Source organism: Oncorhynchus clarkii, chromosome 13, assembly GCF_045791955.1.
Source record: "Oncorhynchus clarkii lewisi isolate Uvic-CL-2024 chromosome 13, UVic_Ocla_1.0, whole genome shotgun sequence".
Classification (NCBI taxonomy): Eukaryota; Metazoa; Chordata; class Actinopteri; order Salmoniformes; family Salmonidae; genus Oncorhynchus; species Oncorhynchus clarkii.
The window spans coordinates 15,920,806-15,942,460 of NC_092159.1; the positions used below are offsets into that span (position 1 = coordinate 15,920,806).

At 44.7% G+C, this 21,655-nt stretch overlaps 2 protein-coding genes across 2 annotated transcripts in view; one reads left to right on the forward strand and one right to left on the reverse strand.

Annotated features, from left to right (window-relative positions):
- The window catches only part of LOC139424506 (myb/SANT-like DNA-binding domain-containing protein 4), a 1,073,247-nt gene that overhangs the window by 936,227 nt on the left and 115,365 nt on the right, over positions 1–21,655 (forward strand). The window lies entirely within an intron of this gene.
- The window catches only part of LOC139423506 (transcription factor SPT20 homolog), a 16,374-nt gene continuing 11,572 nt past the window's right edge, over positions 16,854–21,655 (reverse strand). The window contains exon 5 of the mRNA XM_071175114.1: positions 16,854–16,860. Within this exon, the coding sequence (XP_071031215.1) occupies positions 16,854–16,860 (7 nt within the window). The remainder of the gene's footprint in view (positions 16,861–21,655) is intronic.

Sequence of the window (21,655 nt, forward strand, 5' to 3'; positions counted from 1 at the left end):
GCAGCAGAAGGAACTGGCAGTCGAGCCCCAGCAGCAGAAGGAACTGGCAGTCGAGCCCCAGCAGCAGAAGGAACTGGCGAGCCCCAGCAGCAGAAGGAACTGGCAGTCGAGCCCCAGCAGCAGAAGGAACTGGCAGTCGAGCCCCAGCAGCAGAAGGAACTGGCCGTCGAACCTCAGCAAGTGAGGTATCCAGCTCAAATGGCCCAGCAGCAACCCAACCCCATTCCTCAGCAATTATGGCATGTAGCCCAAATTTCCCAGCAGCAACTGGCCCCAATGTCTCAGCAGAAGCACTACGAAAGCACTGAAGATGGTGCCTCTGGTAGTTCTCGGGCCAGCATTGTTGAACAGTCGGGTGTCATCCCAATCTCTTCCTACAGTTCCAAATCGCACTACAAGAATGGCAGAACTGTCTTCTCCCAAATCAGCTACACTCCTAGGGAGGCAATGCCTGTTGACAGTGGAAATGCTCCCAAGGACGGTTATGTTAGCATTGGTGCACCAAGCATATATCCAACACTAGTGAAGGATTCTGCAAGGTAATGGTTCACTTTAACCTGCTCTGAACTTTGCTCTCTGAATTTGAAGGACTTTGTACTAACCATATATCTATCAACAGGAAAATATAATGGATTCATCCTCTAGAAGCTCTAATGGTGAGTATTGTTTTTGACATTGGTTACTTAACATTCTGCGTTGCTGACAGTTTGCATTTCTTTCTGCTTTTTAGACCAGGAAGTTGCTGGTGCTCTTGCTACTCTAGTGTGATGGAATCAATAAACAATTTAAATTTAAAAAATGCCTTGTCTCTTTGAAATGTTTCATGTCCATTGCTTGCTAATTGAACAGGTGGTGTGCAGTCCGTAGTAAAAATGACTACTGTTCAGTTAATTCTTTGGTTTTCTCATCTTTTACCTTTGCTACTGATTCAAAATAAAAGCTTGGGTCTATAAGAGCATTTGTGATGGGGTGAGTTGTCAGACATTCCTCATATGTTCATACTTTAGATGTAGGGATGCATTGTATACAGTGAGACTGTCAGACAAATCCCTGATTAAGAGATCTGGGGAAGTGTACTAAAATGTCTGAAGCATTGAAGGTCCCTAAGAACACAGTGGCCTCCAACGAGTGGAGGACAGAGGAGCCTCTTAAAGAAGTTACAGGTCTGTGAGAGCCAAATACTGATTTTCCACCATAATTTGCAAATTCAATAAATCCTACAATGTGATTTTCCTGACTTTTTTTTTCTCATTTTGTCTGTCAGTTGAAGTGTACCGATGAATTACAGGCCTCTCCTTTTAAGTGGGAGAATTTGCACAATTGGCCGACTAAATACTTTTTTGCCCCACTGTATGTAAACCTATTTAATACTTATTGCTTGTTACAGAAGACTACTGTTGTACATTGAATAGCCATTAATCACTGTTAAACCTTCCTGATGTGATCGTTCTGTCTGGACATGTTTATAATCCAGTGTGAATAGGTGTTTCCAACATTATATTACCCCCCCCCCCCCCCCCCCCCCCCCCTAAACCTGAATCTGAAATTACCTTTATGATCTTTCTTACCACTTACTTTGGGGTTCTAATCCCCCTCTTTCAAAATCCCCAAGGTGAACAAATCTAACATTCATGATCCTTGATCACTATATTGATCCCTAAACCTCCCACAAGAACTACTGTCTATAGCTAGTCTCAATGACCTTACTGCCAATATGAAAGTTTTCTACATAGCTAAATACATTGTTGGAGACAGTTCATGTCTTTCGTTATGCAAACATTTGTTTATTAGATTATATTTCTCATCAAGAATGTTTTAATTATATGGCTTTGCTTTGGTCATGTGTTCTCTTATGGGTCAATGATTTTAATTACAATATAGAAATTGTTCTAGGCTCAATTACTTAAAAGTGCATGTGGTCCCACCCCTCCCATGTGGTCCCAGGTGCATATTTGGGAGCCCATTTCATTCAGGATGTAAGGCTTACTAGTTATGGCAAATGTTAGGAAAACTTTGTAACAAAACAGCAACGTTTTATACTTTGACCACATCTTTTCACATACGTTTTATTTGGGTCTTTTTAATTTACTACGTTGATTGGCTCCAGCCCTTGGAGGCTCGGTGCGTTTACAAAGAAAAATAACACAATTCAACAATTGATGGATGGTGACAAAAATAATGACATTGCCAGTAGTCATGTTAAGGTTTTCAAAGTTCTATTGGTGGAGTTTATGGATTTACATGTGGCTGTGCATTATATGGTGCCTGCATAGGAAAGGGGATCTGATCAAGCCTATTGGTATTCTTGATCCAAAAAGAGACAACTGTTATGGGGTTAATTCCACATCTGCTTGCATTGCTTGGTATGTATTGTCATGGTATGAGACAACATAATACAATTTCAGTAAAGTAAAAAATAAATGATATCCTAAATTGAGAGATGAATAAAGAATGTGTTATCACAGCATCAAAAATCTTTCAGAATATACCTGTCTTCAGTATAGAATGACATAGATACAGATTATATTACAACTCTTTGTGTTTTGTCTTAATGACTGTTCTTTAGTAAATAGGAAACTCAAGTGTGCTAGTCCGAGAAACATTAACTAGATAGTTTTATGTTTGTGAAACCTTGAAATGAACACAATGAGAAGTGATTTTGTAACAGTTTTGAATGGGTAATTGTATCAAATATATATCATTGTATGTTTTAATTAGCGCTCATATAAACTTTTTTCATCACTGCCTTGTAAACCCATTCTTGTAAGTTGGAGCTACTGTACATGATTGTCTGGCGCTGCTGTAAAAATTTTAGCACTTGCCAAGATGTTGACATTTCTGGGTATGCCTCACCTGTAACATAAAGATTATGATGATATTGTTATATTATTTTTTATAATAATACAAATCTGTCAATCAACAATATGTATTTCTTAAAAGCCCTTTTTTGCATCAGCAGTAGTCACAAAGCATTTTAGAGATACCCAGTCTAAAAATCACAATCTAAGCACAGTTTTACATTATAAAGGAAACTTTTTATAAACAATGGCAACACTGCCATGGTGATCTGAGCCTTGCTGTTGGATACTAACTTCATTTTCCGACTTTCGGTTGTCGCAGATGCACCTCTCCTGACTTTACTTCTTGACTTTGGTCTACAGTCAGTTGCTTTAGCTTTACCACTCAAACGAGCCCTACTGTATGTTTGCCTCTGAAAAATTAAAGACTCAGATCATCAAAAGCATAACATGAGTGTTTAATTGGTGTCTGTCTGAAATCAGAATTTGTCTAAGATGTTGCACTTTGTGCAAATGAAACTGTTATCCATCTAATGTTGCTATGCTGAATGAAACACACGGTTTTAAAGAAGGCATGTGTAAAATAATGGTGCCTAACTGCTCATTCAGCCTCTAATCTTCAAATGAACCAAGTGAATTTTGTACAAACAATAATTGAAACCGATCAATGAAGTGCCAAGACAAAATGTGTTTCCTACTTTAGAGCAGGGGTGTCAAACTCATTCCATGGAGGGCCTAGTGTCTGTAGGTTTGTTTTTTCCTTTCATTTAAGACCAAGACAACTACTGTAGGTGAGGGGAGTAATTAGTGGCCTTAATTCAGCCATCAAGTACAAGGAAGGAGTGAAAATCCGCAAACACTCGGCCCTCCGTGTAATGAGATTGACGCGTGCTTTAGAGTAAGGGCTGTCAAACCTGTCAGGATCTCAATTAGAGAATCAACCAGACCTGAGTAAATTTCTGCATTCCAAATCAACCCCTAGCTCTTACACCTACCACTTAGTCACTTATGGGCATTTGAAATGATCAGATAGGGTAAAGCAATATGTTAATTGCTTCACCTTGCCTTCTGATAGGCTGGATGCAATTGTGGCCATATTGCTTATCCCTATTAAATCCTTGTGTTTAGATCAAGGTGTAGGATTTAGGGGTCAATTTGGAAATAGAAATGTAATGTAGTTCAGTGGCTGACAGCTGTCCTTAATTAGCCAACGACATTAGAAGGGTCTGGGATTCCTTTAAAAGGAGCAACCAAACATCTGGCAAATATAGTAAAAGGGATATTCTGGTAGGATGTATGCCTACCATTAGTGCTGAATACTGGTGAGGTTTTGAGGGCAAAATGGCTGTGATGATTGGAATCGCTTTCAGGTATGTTTTTAAGTATTGATTTAGTTTGTTTCCCTTGTCCTTCAGGTGTTACAGGTAGGTAGCTATGTTTATAACATACATTCCCTTTCCTTAAGCGTTTCTTGGCTTTGTTGCCTGCTAATTGGAGGGATAACGTGTTCTACATCAGAAGGTGAGCTAATTTCAAATAACAGCTACGCAGTTCCATAACCTTCAAAGGCTGGCATTTTACAGTTTATATTTTTAACCTAGGTGATTGGTCTCCTGCACTGGATTCTAATGCAGCATGGCTTGACGCAGGATCACTTCGGTCTCTAGGATATGGCAATTATAAGTCTCCAAAATCTCAAATGCAAGCGCAACAGAAACATACAGCCGCCATCCTGCGGAAGGAATTGGCCCCCATGTCCCAGCAACCTCAGCAAGTGTGGTATCCAGTTCAAATGCTGCAGAAGCAACCCGCCGTCCGCAAGTGGGGCATCAAGCTCAGCTGCCGCAGAGGAGCAACCGACAACTGTGCCCCAGCAAGTGTGGCATCAAGAAGAAACTCACATGCCCAAGCAAGCCAACCGCCCGCCGTGCCCCAGCAAGTGTGGAATCCTGCTCTAATGCCCCTGCAGCAGAAGCAACCGACCGACTGTGCCATGCCCCTGCAGCAAGTGTGGAATCCATTTCACACACTGCAGAAGCAACCAACCGCCGTGCCCCAGCAAGTGTGGAATCCAGCTTGCCCCTGCAGCAGAAGCAACCAGCCACTGCCCCTGCAGCAGTGGTATGGAGCAACCGACCACTGTGCCCCAGCAAGTGTGGATCCATCCTTTCCCCAGCTCCGTCGAATGCCCCTGCAGCAGAAGAAACCGACTGCCGTGCCCCAAGCAAGTGTGGAATCCAAGTTTCACACACTGCAGGCCGTCGAAGCAACCAACCGCCGTGCCCCAGCAAGTGTGGAATCCAGCTCAAATGCAGCAGAAGCAACCGACCGCCGTGCCCCAGCAAGTGTGGCATCCAGCTCAAATGCCCCTGCAGCAGAAGCAACCAGCCACTGAACCTCAACAGAAGGAACTGACTGCCATGCCCCAGCAAATGTGGAATCCATTTCACACACTGCAGACGCAACCGACCGCTGTGCCCCAGCAAGTGTGGCATCCAGCTCTAATGCCCCTGCAGCAGAAGCAACCGACCGCCGTGCCCAGCAAGTGTGGCATCCAGCTCAAATGCCCCTGCAGCAGAAGCAACCGACCGCCGTGCCCCAGCAAGTGTGGCATCCAGCTCAAATGCCCCTGCTGCAGAAGCAACCGACCGCCTTGCCCCAGCAAGTGTGGCATCCAGCTCAAATGCCCCAGCAGCAGAAGCAACCGACCGCCTTGCCCCAGCAAGTGTGGCATCCTGCACTAATGCCCCTGCAGCAGAAGCAAACAACCGCTGTGCCCCAGCAAGTGTGGAATCCATTTCACACACTGCAGAAGCAACCAACCGCCGTGCCCCTGCAAGTGTGGAATCCAGCTCAAATGCAGCAGAAGCAACCGACTGCCGTGCCCCAGCAAGTGTGGCATCCTTCTCAAATGCCCCTGCAGCAGAAGCAAACAACCGCTGTGCCCCAGCAAGTGTGGAATCCAGCTCAAATGCAGCAGAAGCAACTGGTCCCTATGCCTCTACTGCAGAAGGAACCAACCACCATAGCCCAGCAACCTCAGCAGGTGTGGCATCCAGCGCAGATGTCCAAGAATCAAACATCCACTGAACCTCAGCAGCAGAAACAACCATCCACCACGCCCCAGCAAGCGTGGCATCCAGCTCAAATGCCCCTGCAGCAGAAGCAACCGGCCACTGAACCTCAACAGAAGGAACTGACTGCCATGCCCCAGCAAATGTGGTATGGAGCTAAAATGCTCCAACCAGAGAATCATCTGGCCGCCATGCCACAGAAGCTACAGGGCTCCAGTCTCCAGCTGCCTCTGTTCGTGTGGCATCCATCTCAATTTCCCCAGCAGCAGAAGGAAGTGGCCGTCGAGCCCCAGCAGCAGAAGGAAGTGGCCGTCGAGCCCCAGCAGCAGAAGGAAGTGGCCGTCGAGCCCCAGCAGCAGAAGGAAGTGGCCGTCGAGCCCCAGCAGCAGAAGCAACCGGCCGTCGAGCCCCAGCAAGTGTGGCATCCTGCTCTAATGCCCCTGCAGCAGAAGCAACCGACTGCCGTGCCTCAGCAAGTGTGGAATCCAGCTCTAATGCCCCTGCAGCAGAAGCAGCCGACCGCCGTGCCCCAGCAAGTGTGGCATCCTTCTCAAATGCCCCAAGCAGAAGGAACTGCCCCTGCAGCAGAAGGAACCGACCGCCGTGCCCCAGCAAGTGTGGCATCCAGCTCAAATGCTGCAGAAGCAACCGACCGCCGTGCCCCAGCAAGTGTGGCATCAAGCTCACATGCTGAAGCAACCACCGACCGCCGTGCCCCAGCAAGTGTGGTATCCAGCTCAAATGCTGCAGAAGCAACCGACTGGCGTGCCCCAGCAAGTGTGGAATCCAGCTCAAATGCTGCAGAAGCAACCGACTGACATGCCCCAGCAAGTGTGGCATCCTTCTCAAATCCAGCTCAAATGCTGCAGCAGAAGCAACCGACTGCCGTGCCCCAGCAAGTGTGGAATCCATTTCACACACTGCAGAAGCAACCGACCGCCGTGCCCCAGCAAGTGTGGCATCCAGCTCAAATGCCCCTGCAGCAGAAGCAACCGACCGCCGTGCCCCAGCAAGTGTGGCATCCAGCTCAAATGCCCCTGCAGCAGAAGCAACCGACCGCCGTGCCCCAGCAAGTGTGGCATCCATTTCAAATGCCCCTGCAGCAGAAGCAACCGACTGGCGTGCCCCAGCAAGTGTGGAATCCAGCTCAAATGCTGCAGAAGCAACCGACTGACATGCCCCAGCAAGTGTGGAATCCATTTCACACACTGCAGAAGCAACCGACCGCCGTGCCCCAGCAAGTGTGGCATCCAGCTCTAATGCCCCTGCAGCAGAAGCAACCGACCGCCGTGCCCCAGCAAGTGTGGCATCCTGCATCTCAAATGCCCCTGCAGCAGAAGCAACCGACCGCTGTGCCCCAGCAAGTGTGGCATCCATTTCAAATGCCCCTGCTGCAGAAGCAACCGACTGCCGTGCCCCAGCAAGTGTGGCATCCTTCTCAAATGCCCCTGCAGCAGTGTGGAAGCAAAGCAACCAACCGCTGTGCCCCAGCAAGTGTGGAATCCAGCTCAAATGCAGCAGAAGCAACTGGTCCCTATGCCTCTACTGCAGAAGGAACCAACCACCATAGCCCAGCAACCTCAGCAGGTGTGGCATCCAGCGCAGATGTCCAAGAATCAAACATCCACTGAACCTCAGCAGCAGAAACAACCATCCACCACGCCCCAGCAAGCGTGGCATCCAGCTCAAATGCCCCTGCAGCAGAAGCAACCGGCCACTGAACCTCAACAGAAGGAACTGACTGCCATGCCCCAGCAAATGTGGTATGGAGCTAAAATGCTCCAACCAGAGAATCATCTGGCCGCCATGCCACAGAAGCTACAGGGCTCCAGTCTCCAGCTGCCTCTGTTCGTGTGGCATCCATCTCAATTTCCCCAGCAGCAGAAGGAAGTGGCCGTCGAGCCCCAGCAGCAGAAGGAAGTGGCCGTCGAGCCCCAGCAGCAGAAGGAAGTGGCCGTCGAGCCCCAGCAGCAGAAGGAAGTGGCCGTCGAGCCCCAGCAGCAGAAGGAAGTGGCCGTCGAGTCTCAGCAAGTGTGGCATCCATTTCACACACTGCAGAAGCAACCGACCGCCGTGCCCCAGCAAGTGTGGCATCCAGCTCAAATGCCCCTGCAGCAGAAGCAACTGGTCCCTTTGCCTCTACTGCAGAAAGAACCAACTACCATAGCCCAGCAAGCGTGGCATCCAGCTCAAATGCCCCTGCAGCAGAAGCAACCTACCGCCGTGCCCCAGCAAGTGTGGAATCCATTTCACACACTGCAGAAGCAAGTGTGGCATCCTGCTCTAATGCCCCTGCAGCAGGAGCAACCAACCGACGTTACCCTGCAAGTGTGGCATCCTTCTCAAATGCCCCAGCAGCAGAAGGAACTGGCCGTCGAGCCCCAGCAGCAGAAGGAACCGACCGCCGTGCCCCAGCAAATGTGGCATCCAGCTCAAATGCTGCAGAGGCAACCGACCACCGTGCCGCAGCAAGTGTGGCATCCAGCTCAAATGCTGCAGAAGCAACCGACCGCCGTGCCCCAGCAAGTGTGGCATCCAGCTCAAATGCCCCTGCTGCAGAAGCAACCGACCGCCTTGCCCCAGCAAGTGTGGCATCCAGCTCAAATGCCCCTGCTGCAAAAGGAACCGACCGCTGTGCCCCAGCAAGTGTGGCATCCTTCTCAAATGCCCCAGCAGCAGAAGGAACTGGCCGTCGAGCCCCAGCAGCAGAAGGAACCGACCGCCGTGCCCCAGCAAATGTGGCATCCAGCTCAAATGCTGCAGAAGCAACCGACCGTGCCGCAGCAAGTGTGGCATCCAGCTCAAATGCTGCAGAAGCAACCGACCGCCGTGCCCCAGCAAGTGTGGCATCCAGCTCAAATGCCCCTGCTGCAGAAGCAACCGACCGCCTTGCCCCAGCAAGTGTGGCATCCAGCTCAAATGCCCCTGCTGCAAAAGGAACCGACCGCTGTGCCCCAGCAAGTGTGGCATCCTGTTCAGTTTCCCCAGCAGAAGCAACTGGCCCCTATGCCTCTACTGCAGAAGGAACCAACAACCATAGCCCAGCAACCTCAGCAGGTGTGGCATCCAGCTCAAATGTCCAAGAATCGAACAGCCACTGAACCTCAGCAGCAGAAGCAACCATCCACCACGCCCCAGCAAGTGTGGCATCCAGCTCTAATGCCCCTGCAGCAGAAGCAACCGGCCACTGAACCTCAACAGAAGGAACTGACCGCCATGCCCCAGCAAATGTGGTATGGAGCTAAAATGCTCCAACAGGAGAATCATCTGGCCGCTATGCCACAGAAGCTACAGGCCTCCATTCTCCAGCAGCCATCTCAATTTCCCCAGCAGCAGAAGGAACCGACCGCCGTGCCCCAGCAAGTGTGGCATCTTGCTCTAATGCCCCTGCAGCAGAAGCAACCGACCGCCGTGCCCCAGCAAGTGTGGCATCCAGCTCTAATGCCCCTGCAGCAGAAGCAACCGGCCACTGAACCTCAACAGAAGGAACTGACCGCCATGCCCCAGCAAATGTGGTATGGAGCTAAAATGCTCCAACAGGAGAATCATCTGGCCGCTATGCCACAGAAGCTACAGGCCTCCATTCTCCAGCAGCCATCTCAATTTCCCCAGCAGCAGAAGGAACTGGCCGTCGAATCTCAGCAAGTGAGGTATCCAGCTCAAATGTCCCAGCAGCAACCCAACCCCATTCTTCAGGAATTATGGCATGTAGCCCAAATTCCCCAGCGGCAACTGACCCCAATGTCTCAGCAGAAGCACTACGAAAGCACTGAAGATGGTTTCTCTGGTAGTTCTCAAGCCAGCATTGTTGAACAGTCCGGTTTCATCCAAATCTCTTCCTACAGTTCCAAATCGCACTACAAGAATGGCAGAACTGTCATCTCCCAAATCAGCTACACTCCTAGGGAGGCAATGCCTGAATACAGTGGAAATGCTCCCAATGATGGTTTTGTTAGCATTGGTGCACCAAGCATATATCCAACACTAGTGAAGGATTCTGCAAGGTAATGGCTCACTTTAACCTGCTCTGAACTTTGCTCTCTGAATTTGAAGGACTTTGTACTAACCATATATCTATCAACAGGAAAATGTAATGGATTCATCCTCTAGAAGCTCTAATGGTGAGTATTGTTTTTGACATTGGTTACTTAACATTCTGTGTTGCTGACACTTTGCATTTCTTTCTGCTTTTTAGACCAGGAAGTTGCTGGTGCTCTTGCTAATCTAGTGTGATGGAATCAATAAACAATTTGACTTTAAAAAATGCCTTGTCTCTTTGAAATGTTTCATGTCCATTGCTTGCTAATTGAACAGGTGGTGTGCAGTCCGTAGTAAAAATGACTACTGTTCAGTTAATTCTTTGGTTGTTCATCTTTTACATTTGCTACCTGCTCAAAATAAAAGCTTGTCTACATAAGAGCATTTGTGAAGGGGAGAGTTGTCAGACATTCCTCATACAGTGCCTTGCGAAAGTATTCGGCCCCCTTGAACTTTGTGACCTTTTGCCACATTTCAGGCTTCAAACATAAAGATATAAAACTGTATTTTTTTGTGAACAATCAACAAGTGGGACACAATCATGAAGTGGAATGATATTTCAAACTTTAACAAATCAAAAACTGAAATTGGGCGTGCAAAATTATTCAGCCCCCTTAAGTTATTACTTTGTAGCGCCACCTTTTGCTGCGATTACAGCTGTAAGTCGCTTGGGGTATGTCTCTATCAGTTTTGCACATCGAGAGACTGAAATTTTCCCATTCCTCCTTGCAAAACAGCTCGAGCTCAGTGAGGTTGGATGGAGAGCATTTGTCAACAGCAGTTTTCAGTTCGTTCCACAGATTCTCGATTGGATTCAGGTCTGGACTTTGACTTGGCCATTCTAACACCTGGATATGTTTATTTTTGAACCATTCCATTGTAGATTTTGCTTTGTTTTGGATCATTGTCTTGTTGGAAGACAAATCTCCGTCCCAGACTCAGGTCTTTTGCAGACTCCATCAGGTTTTCTTCCAGAATGGTCCTGTATTTGGCTCCATCCATCTTCCCATCAATTTTAATCATCTTCCCTGTCCCTGCTGAAGAAAAGCAGGCCCAAACCATGATGCTGCCACCACCATGTTTGACAGTGGGGATGGTGTGTTCAGGGTGATGAGCTGTGTTGCTTTTACGCCAAACATAATGTTTTGCATTGTTGTCAAAAAGTTCAATTTTGGTTTCATCTGACCAGAGCACCTTCTTCCACATGTTTGTGTCTCCCAGGTGGCTTGTGGCAAACTTTAAACAACACTTTATGGATATCTTTAAGAAATGGCTTTCTTCTTGCCACTCTTCCATAAAGCCCAGATTTGTGCAATATACGACTGATTGTTGTCCTATGGACAGAGTCTCCCACCTCAGCTGTAGATCTCTGCAATTCATCCAGAGTGATCATGGTCATCATCGTTAGTTAGTATGAGTGATCATCAGAGTGATCATCATCGTTAGTATTCAGCTAACCACGGTTTGTGGTCATCAGCTATCCTTTAGCTCGAAAATCTATCGAATCTATCGCCAGTTTTGTACGGCGCAGCGCGGCTCGGAACGGAACATACCGGACCAATTTCTCTCTCCATGTCCCTGGATTTCAACTGCTCTCTGGACATTCATACCCGGATCTCACAGCTAGCTAGCTGCTATCCGTGTGACAGTCGGCTTTCGTCGATTCCGGAGCAAACATCGATTGTTCCGGTGCTAGCCAGCTCCGTCAATCACTCCTGAGTTCCATCATTCACTCCTGGGCTGCAGTCACCTATCTGGACCCGTTTCACTGCCTACGCGGAGCCCCACCGGGCCTTCACAACTGGACTGCCGACGTTATCTACCTGAATGAGATCCGGCTGGCTCCTCTGTTGCGACGTTACCTGAACGCCCATCTGCGGCCCGCTAACCGTTAGCTGTCTTACCGGATGCTATCTGAATAGACAATCGGACAATTTATTTATTTTTATTATTATTATGTTTTCTCGGGCCTCTATAACTATATCTATTGTTCTTATTTTTGTTGTTGTGTGATTTGGATTAATCCCCTCTACCACACGGAACCCCACTAATCTACTGACCGAACGCAAGAGGTGGCTAACAGACTCCATCCTATGCTAGCTTGCTACCGGTTGGCCTGGCTAGCTGTCTAAATCGCCGTGACCCTCAACCAACCTCTCCACTCACTGGACCCTTTTGATTCACTCGACTAAGCAGTGTCTTGTTCATTGCTGTTCTGGTTAGTGTTTATTGGCTTATTTCACTGTAGAGCCTCTAGTCCTGCTCACTATACCTTATCCAACCTATTAGTTCCACCACCCACACATGCAATGACATCTCCTGGTTTCAATGATGTTTCTAGAGACAATATCTCTCTCCATCACTCAATACCTAGGTTTACCTCCACTGTATTCACATCCTACCTTACCTTTGTCTGTACATTATACCTTGATGCTATTTTATCGCCCCCAGAAACCTCCTTTTACTCTCTGTTCCAGACGTTCTAGACGACCAATTCTTATTGCTTTTAGCCGCACCCTTATTCTACTCCTCCTATGTTCCTCTGGCGATGTAGAGGTGAATCCAGGCCCTGCAGTGCCTAGCTCCACTCCTATTCCCCAGGCGCTCTCTTTTGACGACTTCTGTAACCGTAATAGCCTTGGTTTCATGCATGTTAACATTAGAAGCCTCCTCCCTGTTTGTTCTATTCACTGCTTTAGCACACTCTGCCAACCCGGATGTTCTAGCTGTGTCTGAATCCTGGCTTAGGAAGACCACCAAAAATTCTGACATTTTAATTCCAAACTACAACATTTTCAGACAAGATAGAACTGCCAAAGGGGGCGGTGTTGCAATCTACTGCAAAGAGAGCCTGCAGAGTTCTGTCCTACTATCCAGGTCTGTACCCAAACAATTTGAACTTCTCCTTTTAAAAATCCACCTCTCTAAAAACAAGTCTCTCACCGTTGCCGCCTGCTATAGACCACCCTCTGCCCCCAGCTGTGCTCTGGACACCATATGTGAACTGATTGCCCCCCATCTATCTTCAGAGCTCGTGCTGCTAGGCGACCTAAACTGCAACATGCTTAACACCCCAGCCATCCTACAATCTAAACTTGATGCCCTCAATCTCACACAAATTATCAATGAACCTACCAGGTACCTCCCCAAAGCCTTAAACACGGGCACCCTCATAGATATCATCCTAACCAACTTCCCCTCTAAATACACCTCTGCTGTCTTCAACCAAGATCTCAGCGATCACTGCCTCATCGCCTGCATCCGTAATGGGTCAGCGGTCAAACGACCTCCTCTCATCACTGTAAAACGCTCCCTGAAACACTTCAGCGAGCAGGCCTTTCTAATCGACCTGGCCGGGGTATCCTGGAAGGATATTGACCTCATCCCGTCAGTAGAGGATGCCTGGATATTTTTTTTAAATGCCTTCCTAACCATCTTAAATAAACATGCCCCATTCAAGAAATTTAGAACCAGGAACAGATATAGCCCTTGGTTCTCCCCAGACCTGACTGCCCTTAACCAACACAAAAACATCCTATGGCGTTCTGCATTAGCATCGAACAGCCCCCGTGATATGCAGCTGTTCAGGGAAGCTAGAAACCATTATACACAGGCAGTTAGAAAAGCCAAGGCTAGCTTTTTCAAGCAGAAATTTGCTTCCTGCAACACTAACTCAAAAAAGTTCTGGGACACTGTAAAGTCCATGGAGAATAAGAACACCTCCTCCCAGCTGCCCACTGCACTGAAGATAGGAAACACTGTCACCACTGATAAATCCACCATAATTTAAAATTTCAATAAGCATTTTTCTACTGCTGGCCATGCTTTCCACCTGGCTACTCCTACCCCTGTCAACAGCACTGCACCCCCAACAGCAACTCGCCCAAGCCTTCCCCATTTCTCCTTCTCCCAAATCCATTCAGCTGATGTTCTGAAAGAGCTGCAAAATCTGGACCCCTACAAATCAGCCGGGCTAGACAATCTGGACCCTTTCTTTCTAAAATGATCTGCCGAAATTGTTGCCACCCCTATTACTAGCCTGTTCAACTTCTCTTTCGTGTCGTCTGAGATTCCCATAGATTGGAAAGCAGCTGCGGTCATCCCCCTCTTCAAAGGGGGGGACACTCTTGACCCAAACTGCTACAGACCTATATCTATCCTACCATGCCTTTCTAAGGTCTTCGAAAGCCAAGTCAAAAAACAGATTACCGACCATTTTGAATCTCACCATACCTTCTCTGCTATGCAATCTGGTTTCAGAGCTGGTCATGGGTGCACCTCAGCCACGCTCAAGGTCCTAAACGATATCTTAACCGCCATCGATAAGAAACATTACTGTGCAGCCGTATTCATTGATCTGGCCAAGGCTTTCGACTCTGTCAATCACCACATCCTCATCGGCAGACTCAACAGCCTTGGTTTCTCAAATGATTCCCTCGCCTGGTTCACCAACTACTTCTCTGATAGAGTTCAGTGTGTCAAATCGGAGGGTCTGTTGTCCGGACCTCTGGCAGTCTCTATGGGGGTGCCACAGGGTTCAATTCTTGGACCGACTCTCTTCTCTGTATACATCAATGAGGTCGCTCTTGCTGCTGGTGAGTCTCTGATCCACCTCTACGCAGACGACACCATTCTGTATACTTCCGGCCCTTCTTTGGACACTGTGTTAACAACCCTCCAGGCAAGCTTCAATGCCATACAACTCTCCTTCCGTGGCCTCCAATTGCTCTTAAATACAAGTAAAACTAAATGCATGCTCTTCAACCGATCGCTACCTGCACCTACCCGCCTGTCCAACATCACTACTCTGGACGGCTCTGACTTAGAATACGTGGACAACTACAAATACTTAGGTGTCTGGTTAGACTGTAAACTCTCCTTCCAGACCCATATCAAACATCTCCAATCCAAAGTTAAATCTAGAATTGGCTTCCTATTTCGCAACAAAGCATCCTTCACTCATGCTGCCAAACATACCCTTGTAAAACTGACCATCCTACCAATCCTCGACCTTGGCGATGTAATTTACAAAATAGCCTCCAATACCCTACTCAACAAATTGGATGCAGTCTATCACAGTGCAGTCTATCACAGTGCAATCCGTTTTGTCACCAAAGCCTCATATACTACCCACCATTGCGACCTGTACGCTCTCGTTGGCTGGCCCTCGCTTCATATTCGTCGCCAAACCCACTGGCTCCATGTCATCTACAAGACCCTAGGTAAAGTCCCCCCTTATCTCAGCTTGCTGGTCACCATAGCATCTCCCACCTGTAGCACACGCTCCAGCAGGTATATCTCTCTAGTCACCCCCAAAACCAATTCTTTCTTTGGCCGCCTCTCTTTCTAGTTCTCTGCTGCCAATGACTGGAACGAACTACAAAAATCTCTGAAACTGGAAACACTTATCTCCCTCACTAGCTTTAAGCACCAACTGTCAGAGCAGCTCACAGATTACTGCACCTGTACATAGCCCACCTATAATTTAGCCCTATCAACTACCTCTTTCCCAACTGTATTTAATTAATTAATTTATTTTGCTCCTTTGCACCCCATTATTTTTATTTCTACTTTGCACATTCTTCCATTGCAAAACTACAATTCCAGTGTTTTACTTGCTATATTGTATTTACTTTGCCACCATGGCCTTTTTTGCCTTTACCTCCCTTCTCACCTCATTTGCTCACATTGTATATAGACTTGTTTATACTTTATTATTGACTGTATGTTTGTTTTACTCCATGTGTAACTCTGTGTTGTTGTATCTGTCGAACTGCTTTGCTTTATCTTGGCCAGGTCGCAATTGTAAATGAGAACTTGTTCTCAACTTGCCTACCTGGTTAAATAAAGGTGAAATAAAATTTAAAAAAATAAATGGGCCTCTTGGCTGCATCTGATCAGTCTTCTCCTTGTATGAGCTGAAAGTTTAGAGGGACGGCCAGGTCTTGCTAGATTTGCAGTGGTCTGATACTCCTTCCATTCGCTTGCACAGTGCTCCTTGATGTTTAAAGCTTGGGAAATCTTTTTGTATCCAAATCCGGCTTTAAACGTCTTCACAACAGTATCTCGGACCTGTGTGTTCCTTGTTCTTCATGATGCTCTCTGCGCTTTTAACGGACCTCTGAGACTATCACAGTGCAGGTGCATTTATACGGAGACTTGATTACACACAGGGGGATTGTATTTATCATTAGTCATTTAGGTCAACATTGGATCATTCAGAGATCCTCACTGAACTTCTGGAGAGTTTTCTGCACTGAAAGTAAAGGGGCTGAATAATTTTGCACGCCCAATTTTTCAGTTTTTGATTTGTTAAAAAAGTTTGAAATATCCAATAAATGTCGTTCCACTTCATGATTGTGTCCCACTTGTTGATTCTTCACAAAAAAATACAGTTTTATATCTTCATGTTTGAAGCCTGAAATGTGGCAAAAGGTCACAAAGTTCAAGGGGGCCGAATACTTTCGCAAGGCACTGTATGTAATGTGTTTGAACATTTTAAAGAGTAGAGCACTGTTGAAGTGAGCTTATGGTCTGGCTGTTGTATATTAAACAGTGATTTCCAGGGGGGGGGGGGGGAACCACAGAAATCTACAGAACACATGGCTCCTAGACCAAATGTAGGTGTATTGTGATTTAACTTCAATGAATGCAATCGCTGTCTCTCTCTCTCCGTGTGTGTGTGTGGTGACAAGGATCTGTAGCGTCAGGGGGGAGCTAATGACATCTGCCACCACCCAACAGGTGTGGGAGGTTGTTTGGTTACAAACATAGAAACAATAATAATTATACATGTAAACATTTAAAGGATATAAATGGCATTTATGTATAAAATTTAGAAGAAAATACATGGGTTTTAAAAAAGAAAATGTTTACTTTCAATGCAGGACAGCGGGCCCTATGTCTGTGTGTCCAGGCTGCAGGCTGCATGGGAGATGTCAGGTCACGAGCTGTTGGTTGACACACAGGGAGAGAATCCTTATCAAGGAGCAAAATGCCTTATTTTATATGAATACAGTTTAAAAAATGAATATACATATATATCTATGTAATGTAAACATTTACGGGGTATTAAAGTGTAGTATTTTTTGATAATAATATGTATGTTTTATATACATTTTAGTAAAAAAACAGAGGTTTATTATAATATTGCATAGCACACATTTTAAAAATAGTAATACGTTTAAAGGTCTGTACAGTAGGCATTTCGGTATTAACATATTCAAATTAAATATTATATTAAAAAAATAAAATGTATCTTTCCTTCCTTGAATGAAATCTCTGTCTCTCATGTCTGTCCCCTGATCTGTTACTCTATACACAAGAGAATGTGGTTCGGGGGGGGGGGGGGGGGGGTGTAAGGTCTTTGAAACAATTGTCTGAAAACAGTGGGGTCCTGTGGCGTCCGAGGATTTCCTGACCTTTGAACTTCCAAAAGACTTCTCAGGGGTCAGCAACAAACAAAACAATGTCAGGAAACAGGTTTATGTTCTCGTGAGGTCTCCTGGGGTGGATGTCTCAGTCAATCACGCCATCCTCTTTTTGAACGTGTACTTGTACTCTTTAAGATGGGCCCTTTACTTATGACTTAAACAGATCCATTATACCCCTTTTAATAACCTTTTAATGCACGAGGCTAAATCAGGGGCACACAGTGTTTCTTAGTAGTCTTAAACAAATCTACTGTGAAAGAAAAGTGTACACCTCACACACAGGGTTATGGACTTAAAAAATAAGACACCAGTAACATGTCAGATATAGTTTAAATGTATTCATTTATGAGTTTGCACCTCATTTATGAATTTACATCACAGAAGACTGAAATGTAACAAAACGCCTATTGTGTTTGAGATGTACACTGAGATGCACTGTTGGGCAATATTCCCCTCCAGTGATTCCCCTACATCTTGTCAACATAGGACCAAAAATTTAGCATTTCTCTTATACCAACCTATCTTTACAGACATATATCCATAACAAGGCATAGGAGGCCCTATAAGTGTCCAAAAATGTCTCCAAAATGTCACATTTTAAGCATCTTTATTTTCATGCATATAAATAGTCAACTAGAATTTTTATGACCAAATTCACATTCTTTAGTGTAGAAATTCATTTTTGAATGTTCAAAAAAACCTCTTCAAATAGAAGTATGTTTGTAGGACAAAATATCTTACAGGTAGGCCCTCTTTCACTCACTCAACATGTAAAAGCAGACAGGCTCCCCATAAAAAGCCCCACCCAGCTCACTCAAATGCCCCTCCCCTCAACAACAGCCAACAGCCCAGAACAGCAGGAAAACAGAACAGCTAAAAGATCATCTGGGAATCCTCCCTTCCTCATGGAGCTTTTTGAAGGTGAGTTGAATATTCAATGTGATGTATGTATATAGATATATATTATTTAAGAATGATTTGTCTAAATTGTTTTCATTTACATATATTTATTTTCTTTAAATTAGGGCTATTTAGCCATTGAGCAGTAGCCATTGTTTTTATTCATACCGTTTGTAAACAATAGCTTCTGCCCTCTTAGTTTCTATTTCACCCTCTTATTACAGTGGGGCAAAAACATTTTTAGTCAGCCACCAATTGTGCAACTTCTCCCATTTAAAAAGATGAGAGAGGCCTGTAATTTTCATCATAGGTACACTTCAACTATGAAAGACAAAATGAGGGGAAAAAAATCCAGAAAATCACATTGTAGGATTTTTTATGAATTTATTTGCAAATTATGGTGGAAAATAAGTATTTGGTCACCTACAAACAAGCAAGATTTCTGGCTCTCACAGACCTGTAACTTCTTCTTTAAGAGGTTCCACTGTCCTCCACTCGTTACCTGTATTAATGGCACCTGTTTGAACTTGTTATCAGTATAAAAGACACCTGTCCACAACCTCAAACAGTCACACTCCAAACTCCACTATGGCCAAGACCAAAGAGCTGTCAAAGGACACCAGAAACAAAATTGTAGACCTGCACCAGGCTGGGAAGACTGAATCTGCAATAGGTTTGAAGAAATCAACTGTGGGAGCAATTATTAGGAAATGGAAGACATACAAGACCACTGATAATCTCTCTCGATCTGGGGCTCCACGCAAGATCTCACCCCGTGGGGTCAAAATGATCACAAGAACAGTGAGCAAAATTCCCAGAGCCACATGGGGGGGACCTAGTGAATGACCTGTAGAGAGCTGGGACCAAAGTAACAAAGCCTACAATCAGTAACACACTACACCGCCAGGGACTCAAATCCTACAGTGCCAGACGTGTCCCCCTGCTTAAGCCAGTACATGTCCAGGCCCGTCTGAAAGGGTATATAACAAAGTATTGAGAAACTTTTGTTATTGACCAAATACGTATTTTCCACCATAATTTGCAAATAAATTCATTTAAAATCCTACAATGTGATTTTCTGGATTTTTTTTTCTCATTTTGTCTGTCATAGTTGAAGTGTACCTATGGTGAAAATTACAGGCTTCTCTCATCTTTTTAAGTGGCTGACTAAATGCTTTTTTGCCCCAATGTATATCAAAACCTCTCAGACTAGAAAGTATGATTAGAAACGATAATTAGAAACTATGATAATACACTCTGAACAACGATGAAGTCATGTCTGTGTGTGTGAGTGATGATCTATTATTTAATTGTGTAATATTACACTCTCTCGCTCTCTCTCAATGTATACCAAAGTTACACATATTTAACAAGGTTTCAATGTTTTGTATTGCAACAGTTATGAAAGACAATGACATCCAATTTGAAGGGAATTATTGATATAATGTGTTACATAGTGTGCATCTGTGATAACTTTATGTAATAGAGCCTCTCTCTCTCTTTCTCTCTCTCTCTCGTTCTCTCTCAGGCTATGAAAAAAGGAGATGACGTTGACTCCTGAGTGTTGAACTTTTGCCCCCTCTATAGCCTCCCTGGTAATTATATGACCCTTATGGTCATCTACGATCGTTGGAACGTCTTGGATAACAATAAGAGGCACATGTACAGTTCCTCTCTAGTTTTTATCCTAGGTTTATGACATCTAGGGAGTGTTTCCTAGATGCTGTGCTTTGACATATGCATTGATGGGTCTTGGATTTTTAGACTGGGTATCTCTAAAATGCTTTGTGACTACTGCTGATGCAAAAAAGGGCTTTTAAGAAATACATATGGTTGATTGACAGATTTGTATTATTATAAAAAATAATATAACAATATCATAATCTTTATGTTACAGGTGAGGCATACCCAGAAATGTCAACATCTTGGCAAGTGCTCAAATCTGTACAGCAGCTCCAGACAATCATGTACAGTAGCTCCAACTTACAAGAATGGGTTTACAAGGCAGTGATGAAAAAAGTTTATATGAGCGCTAATTAAAACATACAATGATATATATTTGATACAATTACCCATTCAAAACTGTTGTTACAAAATCACTTCTCATTGTGTTCATTTCAAGGTTTCACAAACATAAAACAACCATCTAGTTAATGTTTCTCGGACTAGCACACTTGAGTTTCCTATTTACTAAAGAACAGTCATTAAGACAAAACACAAAGAGTTGTAATATAATCTGTATCTATGTCATTCTATACTGAAGACAGGTATATTCTGAAAGATTTGATGTTGTGATAACACATTCTTTATTCATCTCTCAATTTAGGATATCATTTATTTTTTACTTTACTGAAATTGTATTATGTTGTCTCATACCATGACAATACATACCAAGCAATGCAAGCAGATGTGGAATTAACCCCATAACAGTTGTGTCTTTTTGGATCAAGAATTGATCAAGAATACCAATAGGCTTGATCAGATCCCCTTTCCTATGCAGGCACCATATAATGCACAGCCACATGTAAATCCATAAACTCCACCAATAGAACTTTGAAAACCTTAACATGACTACTGGCAATGTCATTATTTTTGTCACCATCCATCAATTGTTGAATTGTGTTATTTTTCTTTGTAAATGCACCGAGCCGCCAAGGGCTGGAGCCAATCAACATAGTGAATTAAAAAGACCCAAATAAAACGTATGTGAAAAGATGTGGTCAAAGTATAAAACGTTGCTGTTTTGTTACAAAGTTTTCCTAACATTTGCCATAACTAGTAAGCCTTACATCCTGAATGAAATGGGCTCCCAAATATGCACCTGGGACCACATGGGAGGGGTGGGACCACATGCACTTTTAAGTAATTGAGCCTAGAACAATTTCTATATTGTAATTAAAATCATTGACCCATAAGAGAACACATGACCAAAGCAAAGCCCATATAATTAAAACAACATTCTTGATGAGAAATATAATCTAATAAACAAATGTTTGCATAACGAAAGACATGAACTGTCTCCAACAATGTATTTAGCTATGTAGAAAACTTTCATATTGGCAGTAAGGTCATTGAGACTAGCTATAGACAGTAGTTATTGTGGGAGGTTAAGGATCAATATAGTGATCAAGGATCATGAATGTTAGATTTGTTCACCTTGGGGATTTTGAAAGAGGGGGATTAGAACCCCAAAGTAGTGGTAAGAAAGATCATAAAGGTAATTTCAGATTCAGGTTTAGGGGGGGGGGGGGGGGGGGGGGGGGTAATATAATCTTGAAAACAACTATTCACACTGGATTATAAATATGTCCAGACAGAACGATCACATCAAGGTTTAACAGTGATTAATGGCTATTCAATATACAACAGTAGTCTTCTGTAACATGCAATATGTATTAAATAGGTTTACATA